The sequence below is a fragment of the Rhagoletis zephyria genome, unplaced genomic scaffold (assembly GCF_001687245.7).
Source record: "Rhagoletis zephyria isolate East Lansing unplaced genomic scaffold, Rhagoletis_zephyria_1.1 Rzeph_scaffold_02946, whole genome shotgun sequence".
NCBI classification, from domain to species: domain Eukaryota; kingdom Metazoa; phylum Arthropoda; class Insecta; order Diptera; family Tephritidae; genus Rhagoletis; species Rhagoletis zephyria.
The window spans coordinates 21,297-34,875 of NW_016160030.1; the positions used below are offsets into that span (position 1 = coordinate 21,297).

The 13,579-nt window shown below is 36.4% G+C and overlaps 3 protein-coding genes across 6 annotated transcripts in view; all 3 read left to right on the top strand.

Moving 5' to 3' along the window:
• Nucleotides 1-2,026: 2,026 nt before the first annotated feature.
• Nucleotides 2,027-2,632, top strand: LOC108368080 (uncharacterized). The gene is made up of 2 exons (XM_017622837.1): nucleotides 2,027-2,163; nucleotides 2,232-2,632. The coding sequence occupies exons 1-2, from the start codon at nucleotides 2,110-2,112 to the stop codon at nucleotides 2,586-2,588; spliced, it is 411 nt and encodes a 136-aa protein (XP_017478326.1). The 5' UTR covers nucleotides 2,027-2,109; the 3' UTR covers nucleotides 2,589-2,632.
• A 234-nt stretch (nucleotides 2,633-2,866) lies between these two features.
• Nucleotides 2,867-7,083, top strand: EndoA (SH3 domain containing GRB2 like, endophilin-A). Its single transcript, XM_017622828.1, has 2 exons — nucleotides 2,867-4,868; nucleotides 6,281-7,083. Exon 1 carries the CDS (start codon nucleotides 3,238-3,240, stop codon nucleotides 4,357-4,359), a length of 1,122 nt encoding a protein of 373 aa, XP_017478317.1. The 5' UTR covers nucleotides 2,867-3,237; the 3' UTR covers nucleotides 4,360-4,868; nucleotides 6,281-7,083.
• A 2,394-nt stretch (nucleotides 7,084-9,477) lies between these two features.
• The window catches only part of Past1 (putative achaete scute target 1), a 21,383-nt gene continuing 17,281 nt past the window's right edge, over nucleotides 9,478-13,579 (top strand). The window contains exons 1-3 of one of the 4 annotated variants that reach the window (XM_017622831.1): nucleotides 9,478-9,566; nucleotides 9,980-11,273; nucleotides 11,597-11,605. In XM_017622831.1, the coding sequence (XP_017478320.1) occupies nucleotides 10,049-11,273; nucleotides 11,597-11,605 (1,234 nt within the window). In that variant the 5' untranslated portion in view covers nucleotides 9,478-9,566; nucleotides 9,980-10,048. Of the gene's footprint in view, nucleotides 11,274-11,596; nucleotides 11,606-13,579 lie in introns of all 4 variants that reach the window. The other 3 variants (XM_017622830.1, XM_017622829.1, XM_017622832.1) reach the window with 3 other exon arrangements.

The following is a 13,579-nucleotide window of genomic DNA, read 5'->3' on the forward strand; positions in this document are numbered from 1 at the left end:
AAAGCTGGTACATGCGCCCCACCAACACTTCGCCACCGACTTTGAACAGCTCGGCCGCTATACCGTCGACTCCGGGGGCCTTGTTGTTCTTAAGCTGCTTTATTGCTGTTCTCACCTCATCTTGGTCGAGTTGAAGGACGTGAGCTTCGTCCCTGTACATTGGTTCGGGTTCTTCTTCATCAAAGGCGCCACATACATACATATGTCGCCATTCAAAAGCGTTGAGAAGTGTTCCCTCCATAGTGTACTCAAGTGTACTCTCGATCTCATAGAACCGATCTGACCGACTTACATCAACTTCGGCAGTTTTGATGCTATCGACTTTAAATTCGCTTCGTTTTGAAGGTGGGTCTGCTGCACCGTATTTGCGAAATTTATAACCTTTACTTTGTTGCAACAAAAACTGCAACTTTTTCTACGGCGAAGGAACGGAGTAGGAGCAGTGTGATTAATAGCCTCAACGAACTGGAGGGTGGCTCGGGGCGATAGCAAAAATTTATGAATCATTGCCTCTTGATCATCAACTGCGGCAAAAGATATTTTTTTGGTTTCAAGCAATAACCGCCTAAGTCGAAAACCTAAAATTCGAGAAAGAACGTTTTTAACATTTGGATTGCATGTTGGCCTTATGGGGAAACCAAAATATGTTCGTCTATAACTTGTACAATAGCCTACCTGTCGAGATGAGGATTTCACATACATATATACGCATGGAATCGTACTTAATTGCCAAAATTCGATAGAATATATAGCTCAATTAGTTTCTTAAGTCGACTTAGGCGGTTATTGCATATGACCACAGATTTATAACACCAATTGTAATCAGTGCGTGTTTGTGGAAATGAATGCAATACTCTTATGCACTAAAGTAAATAAAAATAGATCCGTAAATTAGTGGTTAGAACTAAAGATAACAGTCGCCGCATGATAAAAGAGATTAGCGTAAATAGAGTAAGAAAAGTGCATCTTTGTGCAGATGCATGTACATTAGACTGCATCACTCCCCATACAAAAAAAAAAAATCGGTCCAATCGGTCCATTGGAATTATAAAATCTATTATATTTTAAGACGTCCACCAAAATATTTCGGAAAAATATTAAGATTTAAGCGAGCTGGACCGATTTGAAAATACATCCAAAAATGGAGTTTTTTATGAATTGATATAGTGTCTTAAAGATGTTTTTTGAAAAAACCCCTCAAATGACAAAACGGTTTGAGCTTAAAAATTAACATAAAAATATTAAAAAAAAACAATTTTTCTAAATTTGAACGGAATCGTAATAATGAGATTTTTGATGCTGTTTTTTAACTTTTTTCAAAGATTGGTATAAGAAAAACTTGAATAACTGAACCTAAACTCTTCCGACTTATACTTGTGAGGTATCATTGGAAAGGTATTTTCTCGCCCTTTTTATTTCTTTGATAATAAGCTCATTCAAAGGATGAAAGCGAAAGGTAGGATGAACGAACATCATTCAAAGGTGAATTAAGATGTGTTGGTATTTAAAAAAAAAAACAAATTGGGACACGAATAAATACCTTTTTATCGAGATCCCATAAGTCTAAATCAGAATGATATAATATTGATTGATAATATTGTTATGCAGATTTTTTAAGCTTAATCTGTTTTGTCATCTGAGGAGACTTTTTTCAAAAAGTTCTTTAAGAAACTATTTTTATTAATAAATACTCCTTTTTTGGGGGTATTTTCAAATCGGTCCAGCTCGCTTAAATCTTATTATTTTTGCGAAATATTTTGGTGGACGTCATAAAATATAATACATTTTGTAATCCCGGCGGAAAACCGCAATTTTTTTTGGTGATGCAGTCTAATGTACATACATATGTATGTATGTAAATCCATGTGTACGAAAGTAGGTATGTGGCCCTGAGATGACGCGATGACCACATAAATCAAATACCAAATTCAAAGGAAAAATCTACGCACCTAAAAGATAAGCTTCTGTACCGCTTCGGATATAAAAGCTAATCAAGTCCAGTGGGTTAGCTATCAAATACGAAAAGTTGAACGAACAAAGTCAAAATTGCAGCGCAATCAGCTAATAACTAACAGGATTTTATAAATTTTAAGTTAAGATAATTCATTCATGATGAAGTTTGTATTACTTTTTTTCTTAGTTAGTGGTTTTGTAGCAGCAAAGGTAAGTTTTTTTTTTTTTTAATAATATAACGGTTTTAAGTACTCATTAAAAATACACTCGCCTTACAGGCTCAACTGAGTCTAGGCTTAGGTCTTGGGCTGGGCATTGGACGTGCAGGGCCGCCGCCACCAGAGTTTTTCCAGAATGTCGTCTTAAACTCTGAAGCGCAGAAGCTTCTCACAACGCCCGATCTTCCAGCAGATTTGCAACAACGTGTGCAGGACACTTTGGGCAACGCTGAATTGGGATTCAATAGCTGCAGTACAGTTTCAACTCTTCCTTGGTTTCAAATGCGGTGTGTTGCTTTACAGCTGTCCAAATCCAAAGCTGAGTTGAAAGCCATTGACGACGAAGCTAAGGTTCGCGCACAGGCTGCAACGTCCGAGGCATCAGGACAAACAGCAGCAGACGCAACAAACTCCTAAAGAAGTGATATACATATGTTTATGAATTAGAACAATATATTCTTTTTTTTCCAGCACAATTACGAAACAACTGTATTTGTTACTGTTTAATAAAGCAATTATTGAAAGGTATTGGTTTTTAATTTAACGCTTAATCAAAAATTCCATCAACATTACTTTGTTCCAAATGCATCTCTGTGCAACTTCTGAACCGCCTTAAAGAAACTGCTTTGCCAGCTAAGCTGGCCTGCCTTACCAACAGTTGAGCTTTTATACGAATGTCAGAAACAGCCCCAAAAACCAACTGTCAAGTTGCCCTCCACCCGCTTTTGGGGCATGTTGGCGCAGTGCAAAACACTTTTTCCAGTCATTTCTTCTCCTATCTCCAACATACACCGAAAGCTCCACTACAAAGTACACAAATTCCTTGGATGTGAAATATCGATTTGCAGCGCAAGAAAACTCCATCAGCGCAAAAAGTAGAAAAAACTGAATTTCATCGAGGAAAAGCAGAAAATCAAACCAGAAACAACTCCCAAGTGCAAATCGAAAGTCCGATAAGCCGTATCGGTGTTTGCAAAACCAGAAATACGCGTAATTGAACGCTCTAGTGAAAATCGCAGTGTGCACCGAGGAGGCCGAGTGAGTGAAAAAAGCGAAAGTAGCAGGGATGGCGTTCGCAGGATTGAAAAAACAAATTAACAAGGCGAACCAGTATGTGACGGAGAAAATGGGTGGGGCGGAAGGCACTAAGCTGGATATGGACTTCATGGAAATGGAGCGCAAGACGGATGTTACCGTTGAACTGGTCGAAGAGCTGCAGTTGAAGACAAAGGAGTTCTTGCAGCCAAATCCGACGGCGCGTGCAAAAATGGCCGCCGTCAAGGGCATCTCTAAACTGTCCGGCCAGGCTAAGTCCAATACGTATCCTCAACCTGAAGGTCTACTCGCCGATTGTATGCTGATGTACGGCAAAAAGTTGGGTGAGGAGAATAGTGTATTCGCGCAGGCGCTCGTCGAATTCGGCGAGGCGCTGAGACAAATGGCTGATGTAAAATACTCGCTAGATGACAATATAAAGCAAAACGTCTTAGAACCACTTCATCATCTACAAACTAAGGAACTGAAAGAGGTGATGCATCATCGTAAAAAGTTGCAAGGACGACGCCTCGACTTTGACTGCAAGCGTCGCCGGCAAGCCAAAGACGAGGAGATTCGAGGCGCCGAGGAGAAATTTGCCGAATCGCTACATTTAGCGCAAATGGGCATGTTTAACTTGCTCGAAAACGACACAGAACACGTGTCACAATTGGTAACGTTCGCTGAGGCGCTTTTCGAATTCCACTCGCAGTGCGCAGAAATTCTGCGTGGCTTGCAGGAGACACTTCATGAAAAACGAGAAGAGGCCGAGGCCCGACCAAAAGCGGAATTTGTGCCCAAGACGCTGTTGGATCTGAATCTGGATGGCCCCGGCACTAACGACACGGACAGCGTGAGCACACCGGCACACAGGGCTTCAGCGGCATCACCGCTGCCCTCGCCCTTGCGCTCGCCAGCCAAGTCGCTGGTGGCGGGAGCCACTACACCACAGCGCCAGCAGCAACCTTGCTGCCAGGCACTGTACGATTTTGAACCAGAGAATCCCGGCGAATTGGGTTTCAAAGAAAACGATACAATTACATTGTTGAGTCGTGTGGACGACAATTGGTATGAAGGCTCCTTGAATGGACGCACCGGCTACTTCCCACAGTCATATGTGCAAATTGTGGTTCCACTGCCCAATGGCAATTAAGGGGAGCACGCTAAGCTGCATTGATGAGAGAAAAGCACTTCATCAAACCATAAGCAACAATAATTAATTATTTAATATTAAATTTAACGGTTAATTAAAATTAAAAAAGCTATAAAAAAACAAAAAAAAAAACTCCACTGAAACATTTAAGACCAAAACGCAAAATTTGAGATGTGTATTTATTATAACTATTAAATTCAATGGAGATTAAGATTTATAAGATTTCAAAGATCAATTCATAAATACTTCAATTACATTCAATTCCAAAACGAGAAGCTTTTAACATGATGTTTGAAATTAATATGAAAAAGAAAATTTATTGTGCTACTATGAGTATTTATGTAACTCCTATCTTATTGCCTACCTATCCGACAATTATCGCGATAAAGTACTCACCCTAACATTTTTGCCATTCTCAAGTCATCACATACCCCCCACACACCATCTACGAATACACGATCGAACTTATTCCCTGTTACCATTTCTTGCTCTTAACTTACCTTCATTGTGTATGTTGTTTTGTTATTTATATTTATATGTATATGTATTTATTAAGTATAAAACAGTAATATTATATACGTGTATATTTATTATGACTCTTACATAAATCGTATATATGTTTTCGAGGCGAAGAAAAAAGCGTATAAAAAAATTATAAAATAAATTCAAAGAAACACGAGAGCAGTAGCTCCTAAATTCCTAAATACCTTAAATATACATTATACATTTATTGAAAAGACCTTAAACTAAATATAAAATAAAAATTAAAAAAAGAAACAAGCGAGCTAGAAAGCAAACCCATTCGGACTACATATATTGTATTTAAAAAGAAAACAGACCACTGAAATAAAAAAAAAAAAAAAAAAACAAGATGTGTCATAAGCTAAACCTCGTAACTAGAAAAACGTAAAAACTGAAAGCAAAATTTATCGGTGGATTAAAAGAGAAAATGTATAGGGTTTACTTACAATTTTTGCTGTGTTAAATACTATTTTAGTTTGTTACAACACATACTGTAACCAAGCTGTTAAAAAATATATATATAAAATAGATATGACAAGCAAAGTTCTATAAGCTCATTTTTAAGTTGCCAAATGTACGCAAGGGTATTACGGCTCCAACGCTGGAAGTGCGGTTTCAAACAGTTTTGAAAGATATTGCTTGAAATAAACTTTATATGGCTATTGGCAGAAAGGCCGCTCGAATGCTTGTTTAAATAGCTTACTGCGATGGAGAATTTTACGAAAGTTTGTTGCCTTTTATAAAGAGCTTCTATAAGAAAATTGTTGACGAATCGATAAGTAAATTGAAAGTCAATTAGTAGAACTCTTGCCATTAGTTGTTTGGGGTTTTTTTTTAATTTCCTGATTTTACTATCAACCTTTTTTCTTGAACATTGGCCCGTCATCATAAAGAACTTAGAAGCAAGTTTTCACATTATATCTGTATAGTAAAATAAACTCGTGTTTAAACTCTGTCATAGTACAAGCAAAACACGTTTTATTTCTGAAACGGCGTTACGAGTTAAAGAAGGTGAACATGCCTACAAACTAAAAGCACGTTCTAAGTTAAAGTTATGCATCGCAATTAAATAATATCTCGGTAAATTTGACCTGAAATACATAAGCATACCAGTAGCGATATCACTTAGGAGTCTCTTTATTTCCTATAAATACAAATTCCACACATACATATGTATGTATTAACTTATTTTCAAAAATGTTTGTAAGTAATCCGCTGACACAACTTATTAAAATATGTAGTAACTTCTTAATAGTGCTTGGTTAATTTTTATTCAAAATCTTTTTAACTGGAATCTGATTTAGCTTACGACTACTTGTAAGATTACGGGCCTAAATACTTGTTCAATTCGCTTTTATTTTAATTTTATTTTTTTCATTTTCTGTATTCTTTTTTTCAGCTGAAGAACTTGTCCATTTTATTTTGTGGTATAGCAACGTGAAAGCATAATGAAAACCGATCAGTTAAAAACTGATAACAATAAACAGTTTTGCAGGGCAACTTGTCTCATAGCAATGTGCCCCGTAGCAATGAATGAAAGACCTAAACGTAAATAACCCACGATAAGACGAAGATATATGGATAATTACTACCTACATGCATAATGCTAAAGAAGATTTAGCAGTCTCATGTTGGAATAACAAATATTAAGAACTAATAAACAAAAATTAAACATTGATTTAATAATTATATACATACATACATGCATACTTATATATGTAGATGAAAAGGCTAAGCAAAACGAAAAACAATAATGTATTGAAAATATATACATACATAAATAAATACATACATACTTATATGCAACTTGATGCAATTACGATGAATTAAAACAATAATAATTGTAATGAAAATTTACAAGTATAATGTAACAATTACCTACCCCTATACATACGAGTAAATACATACATACACAAATACTATATACAAGTACTAAAGGTTAATATGGAATATGAAAATTAATTATGTATAATGCTAACACACAAAAAAGAACCCGTAAAGAAGGATTAAAAGGTTTACGATATGCTGATATTAAGATATAATATTAATTACGTTATGCAAGCAAGAAAAAATGCTGAAATTATTGATGCAAAGCGCGACAAAACTGAAGGCTAAAAATGCGAACAAAAAACAAAACCAAAAAGAAATTAATAAAATTTTATTTTTAATGTGTCTTTCGTTCCATCGTAAGCATTCTCTTTTCCGAGTTTCTTTCTTTCCACCTTTTTAGTTAGTATATGGTTTTTGAAACGCATATATGTATTGTAAACGAATTAGCTCCTGTAATGTCTGGCTTATTATCACTGCTCCTAACCACTGGCGACCACTTTTTACATCCCGCTACATCCCGGTAGTTAATTTTAGAAGCTATAAGTCCTTCCAAAATGTCTTTCTGAGAGTCAAGAGCTTTCGACACTACAGTCCTTTCTTTTTTGTATGGAGTGGAAAAAATTTAAAGGGCTTTCCGTTTACGTACTTCAGAAGGGTGTTCAGAGCAATTCTTCTAAAGCTGCTTCTTCCATTCATAAAACTTACTTCCGTGCGTTATGTTTTTATTTAAGGTCCTTATCAAATATGTTTTATTGCAACTAAAAAGCATTATGAAATTCATTTGTAATGCTAAATAAATAACCGTATACATTCGCGTAAATTATAAGTAGGAAGAAGGCATTCAGGGAAGCCCTTTTTCAGCCCTTTTTGGATAAACCTTTTAGAATGGCTTCCAACTTATCTATATACATATGTACACCTGCTAAATGAAAGCAACACCCCCGCCAATTTGCATTGATTCACATTACGCAAAAACTACAAACGATGGCAGGCGTACGAGAAGTCCATTTGCATCTGTTCTTCATTTTCATGCTGTGCCATATACTTCCGCCAACCCCTGCGAGTAAATACTCCCAATCCTCTAATTAAATGGGGGCGGCGAATGGCTTTCACTATGACAACAATGTCAATGCCAAGCGGAGGCCAAATCACGTTCAGCTAGATATATAAGTACTACATACATATTCCGATATGTTTGTATATACATATGTACTTATGTATATTCTTTTTTACTAGTTGGATGAGCATTAGCGTGGGCGGAAAATCTGCTTTTTTTAGAATTTTGATTGGTAATAGCAAAAATATGGTTCATTATGCTCTATAAAAAATCTGTGTAAAAGATGAAAATTGTTGGTCAATATCTTAGGCTTGCCCAAGTCCATCAAAGTTCAATGCGCCAAAAAAAAAAATAAAATAAAAAATTAATTAATTAACACATTTTTTTACTAAAATTGCAATCATCTTCGAAAGTATTAGTCTACATTATTTGGTATATGGACCATTTTTGAAGAGAATCGAAATAAGCATTCTTTGTTACCACTTCAACTTTGATGGACTTAGGCGAGCCTAAGATATTGACCAAAAATTTTACTCTTGTCCACAGATTTTTTTAGAGCATAATGAACTATATTTTTGCTATTACCAATCAAAACTCTAAAAAAGCGGATTTTCGGCCCAAGCTAATGGCTTATCACAGCATCAGTATCAATGCACCACCTTGCCTCGCTACTGCGCATCATATTTTGCGCACGTCCACAAACAATCTTCTATACGTATGATGGCGCATTTGTGAACACTATGTATGTAGGTTTTTGAATTACCTCCAAGGCTATTTTATATGATGGCGTCATGGTAACAGCGGTACGAATTGGAGTTACTATGGTCTAGCTGAGTGATAAGCAATGCATGCTTTCAAATATGGCGCTAATAGAACACACAAGAGTTTAGTGTCTGTGGCAGTGTTGTCCACAAGGCAAATGAAATTAGGGCATGGGGAAGGACCGCACGTCCTTAATCCCAGCATATTTTCCGTTTGGTTCATACATACATGTATGTGTATCAACATTAACAATTTTACATACATCTTGTAACTGCCAACACTGACGCAACCGGTTTTGACCGGAAATATGCTCAGGTCTTGCGGTAACNGAAATGTCAAAGCATACTGAGCATCTTTCTCTTTGACACCATGTCTGAAATCCCACGTGATCTGTCAAATACTAATGCATGAAAATCCTAACCTCAAAAAAATCACCCGTTATGAAAAACCTGACCAGTTCTTTTGTGTACATGTGACTATGCGTCCCTTTCTCACATGGGGATTTTACCAGCACTGCTAAAAGGTCTCTTTTCGACTTATTGTATTTCCTAAGGTTATTTTTACTAATGTTTTTCTGTGTATTCGTGTATATTTTAGTGTGTTAGTGAAGTGGTCAGAAAAAAGGTCCTTTTCTTGTAGGGTACCTTATCACGCATGCATGGAATTCCGTTCAACAGCTGAAAGAACTCAGATTACACTTACAATTAATTTTGTTATGCCAGATACAAAAAATCATAAAAACAAAGAACGTAAATGTACATTTACGTTCTTTGATAAAAATAAATTTGTCTTTACGTCACCGAACGGAAATTTTTTATCGCCCGCTAAAAACTACGTTCTAAGACAATACGTTTTCTGCAGGTGGCATCGCCTTAATCTTTGTGCGCTGGCCACTCTGGCTAATGTCAAAAGCTCCCAATTAGAAAGTCACTATGGAATGTCAAAAAGCGGATGACGTTTGCTTATTCATATTTTTACCAATTTCCAGTGACGAGTTTGTGCAGATTCGTGGACGGAGAAAGACAGAAAAGTGAATGTAATTAAAAGAGGTAATTAAAGGAGAAATTATTCAACTTCATTCCCCCAAATTATTGTTAACACTGCATTTGGGTACATGCATTGGTCGTTAGGCAGGCGGTGATTCATTAGTCCAATTGGAAAGAGTGCATGAGGCGGTGTGTGAATTGTTGCTTTTGGTTGTAAAAGTTTGGGGCGGAATATCTACGAATAAACGCGGTCAAATCCCAGTATATAAGCGTACCTACAAGTGGCAGTGAGGCAAGTGGGAAAGAAAATTGTGACGGAATTTTTCCAAAAATAAATCTGTATGCGTGTGCGTGATTCATTCCGAGTTGTTTTGGGGCGCATTTGTTTAATATAACTTATAAGCGGGATTGCAAATATCAAATTAAAGTGATTTTATTTCTTTTTATAAATTACATATTACAGCCTTTCTGTGTAGTGAAGTCTTCGCTGGTGAAACGTTGTCTCGCTATAGTTGTGTAAAATCTTAACAAAATGTTTAGTTTTTTGAAACGTGAAAAAGCTAATCAAGAGGTTGTAGAAAATGTGGTGGGAGAACTTAAAAAAATCTATCGCAGTAAACTGCTACCTCTGGAGGAGCATTACCAGTTCCACGACTTTCACTCTCCGAAGCTTGAAGATCCTGACTTCGATGCCAAGCCGATGATCTTGCTTGTGGGACAGTATTCTACCGGTAAAACGACGTTTATTCGATACCTATTGGAGCGTGATTTCCCTGGTATTCGCATTGGACCCGAACCTACTACAGATCGCTTCATTGCAGTAATGCACGATGAAAAAGAAGGTGTTATACCCGGTAATGCGTTGGTGGTCGATCCCAAAAAGCAATTCCGTCCGTTGAGCAAATACGGCAACGCCTTCTTAAATCGTTTCCAGTGCTCTACTCTCAATTCACCCGTCTTGCAGGCAATCTCTATTGTAGACACGCCCGGTATCTTATCGGGGGAAAAACAACGCATCGATCGCGGATATGACTTCACCGGTGTGCTAGAATGGTTTGCAGAGCGTGTAGATCGCATCATACTGCTTTTCGATGCACATAAGCTGGATATCTCCGACGAATTTCGACGTTCCATCGAAGCGCTCAAAGGACACGATGACAAAATACGCATCATTCTCAATAAGGCTGATATGATTGATCACCAGCAGCTTATGCGTGTATACGGAGCCCTAATGTGGTCCTTGGGTAAGGTGCTGCAAACTCCCGAAGTGGCGCGGGTGTACATCGGTTCTTTCTGGGATCAACCACTTCGTTTCGATGCTAATCGCCGCCTCTTCGAAGACGAAGAGCAGGACCTCTTTCGTGATTTGCAATCACTGCCACGTAATGCAGCACTGCGCAAACTCAACGACTTGATTAAGCGTGCGCGTCTGGCAAAGGTGCATGCCTTCATAATTTCTGAACTGCGCAAAGATATGCCTTCCGTGTTCGGTAAAGACAGCAAAAAGAAGGAGCTGATCAAAAATCTGGGGCAAATTTATGATCGCATACAACGGGAACACTCTATTTCACCGGGTGACTTCCCCGATATCAAGAAAATGCAGGATGTGCTGCAACATCAAGACTTTAGCAAATTCCATTCGTTAAAACCGCATTTGCTAGATATTGTGGACAATATGCTGGCTAAAGATATAGCGCGGCTGATGGAGATGATACCGCAAGAGGAAATGACTTTAGTATCAGAGCCAGTGGTGAAAGGTATGTAGCAAAGCTTCAATTATTTAATTAAGGGTTTTTGGGTACCAAGTAAAATACATATGTATGTATGTACATATTTCTTTTGCAACATTGCTTATGGGTTTGTGGCTCATGTGTGTTTTCGCTTTTGCTTGTGTTATATAACTACATTCTGATAATATTTATACATGCATTAACATATTAACTTACGTACTTATCCATACATACATACATACTTACATGCATTTTCGTTTTATATGCCAAATTTAATATCTTAAATTTTGTATTTTTTTTTTTTATTTATATGCTGATGTATGCGATTCCACTCAATTGTCACTAAACAGAACTTAAAGGTAAATGACACCACTAAAATAATTTGAGTAAACTCTAAATTTCATAATTTACACGTGTACAGTTATATATGTATTTATATAGGTATATACCTGTAGGCTGCAGAAATACTAGTATTAGAAATAGTTATTACGTCTTATTGCATTTTTAATTTAACAATAGGCAGCTAAAATCTTACAGGAAAGTTCTGAAATAGGGCACATTATTCGTTATTTGTCTCCATAAATGTTTAAGCATTTAAAAAAGTTAGACTATTTGTGCTAGAAAAAGGCACGTGACCCTCTAAAAAATTGTTGATAGCCGCAATTTCTTCATAACGCTTGTGCAATAACCAGTCAACTCACACATTGACAAGTAAAATAGCTGACCCAGTTAACTGCAGAAATAAAAACAAAAAATCTTTAAAGAAAAAGCATTTAACAGCAAAAATAACGATCGTGCAACTCATTGTTGGTTACTCATCGTGATTTACTATGTCGACAAAACAAGTTTCCATTGTACTGGTATCCACCGTGTGCCGGCAAAGCAAAGAGCTGGCATAGATGAAATAGAAATGGAAATGTAGCAAACTAGGCGGTAGCCGGCTCAGCAGCCATGAACAAACGCATTAACATAATATTTTGTAGATAAACTGTCGGTAGCATACAAAAATGTTACATACTAATTAAGTAGCATTTAATAAGAACAACTACTCAAGCAATCATGAGAAGAGTTGTTATCAACTTTATGTGAGTTTAAAAAAGAAATATTCAAGACCGGAAAAAGGCAGATGATCTTCTGTCTACCAAAATTTTATATACATATGAATGTACTATGTGCTTTTTTTTGTGACTATTTTTTTCACTCCTACTTCGAAATTTTGTTAGAAATACCTAGAAAAAATACATGAAAATCTGAGCCCCTAATTTTGATATTAACTACTCGACCGAGGCATGTAAAGATTTCCCGTTTAAAATACACATAACATTTTAGTTTATTTCTTAAAAAGCCTACAGCTCAGAGGCATTTTATGGTATAATAAATTTTCACGGATTTTTTTTAGGTACATATTTCTCACAAAGTTTCCAGGTGAGAGTGAAAAAAATAGTCGCCAAATAAAAATCACCCTAGTATGCAATACCCTACATAAGTATGTATGTATGTACATACGTTCAATTTCATTGCATTCAAATTAGTATGCTTGTTTGTGCACGAATTTAATAGCATTTATTAAATTATTCGCACTAGATACTTGATCGTATCTGTTTATCTTCTTTTACACTTTCGAAGCATAAAGTTTTGCGAAATAAAGACAGAAAGAAGCAATATCAAGCTTTAATAAAAAAATTTTCACACTTTCCACTTATTTGACAAAGGCGTATATTAGTTTCTGATAGCCTTCGAATTGTACGGATGGAATATTTGGATATATACACATACCTACATATGTACATAAATATCGTTACCCTAATATAGAAGTCCCTAACTATTTTTTATTAATAAACAGTCGGCAGATTACAAAATAAAGTCTTATTGCAACTCAAAATAACTCCTATAGGATAAAATTAGTTACATACTTCATTAAAATACATACTTTTATAAATGCATTCGAAGCTGAATTACTTCATTTTCTATTAAGTAGTTTAATCACTCTGCAAAGAAGCAAAAATGCTAGATAGGACCTTTCTTTATTAAGTTAGCGATATGCGTGCGTAGAAGCATATGTATTTACATTTGTATACATATATGTACATACGTCAACTAGTCATTTTGAGCCAATTTTAACACTTTCTAAAGCCCTCTATGCGATTTGTAAATACATCTTTTACTGCTTCCTCGGGCAGGCGCCAAATCCCCTACTTAGATAAGCAAAATTGTCCGGCTGAGCATGGTAATAAACAAATCTGTACATGTGCATGTACGTACATACATACATATGTACAGAGTGTGGTTTAAGTACTTACATATGTTATGTGCATGGCAAATTCTTTACACTT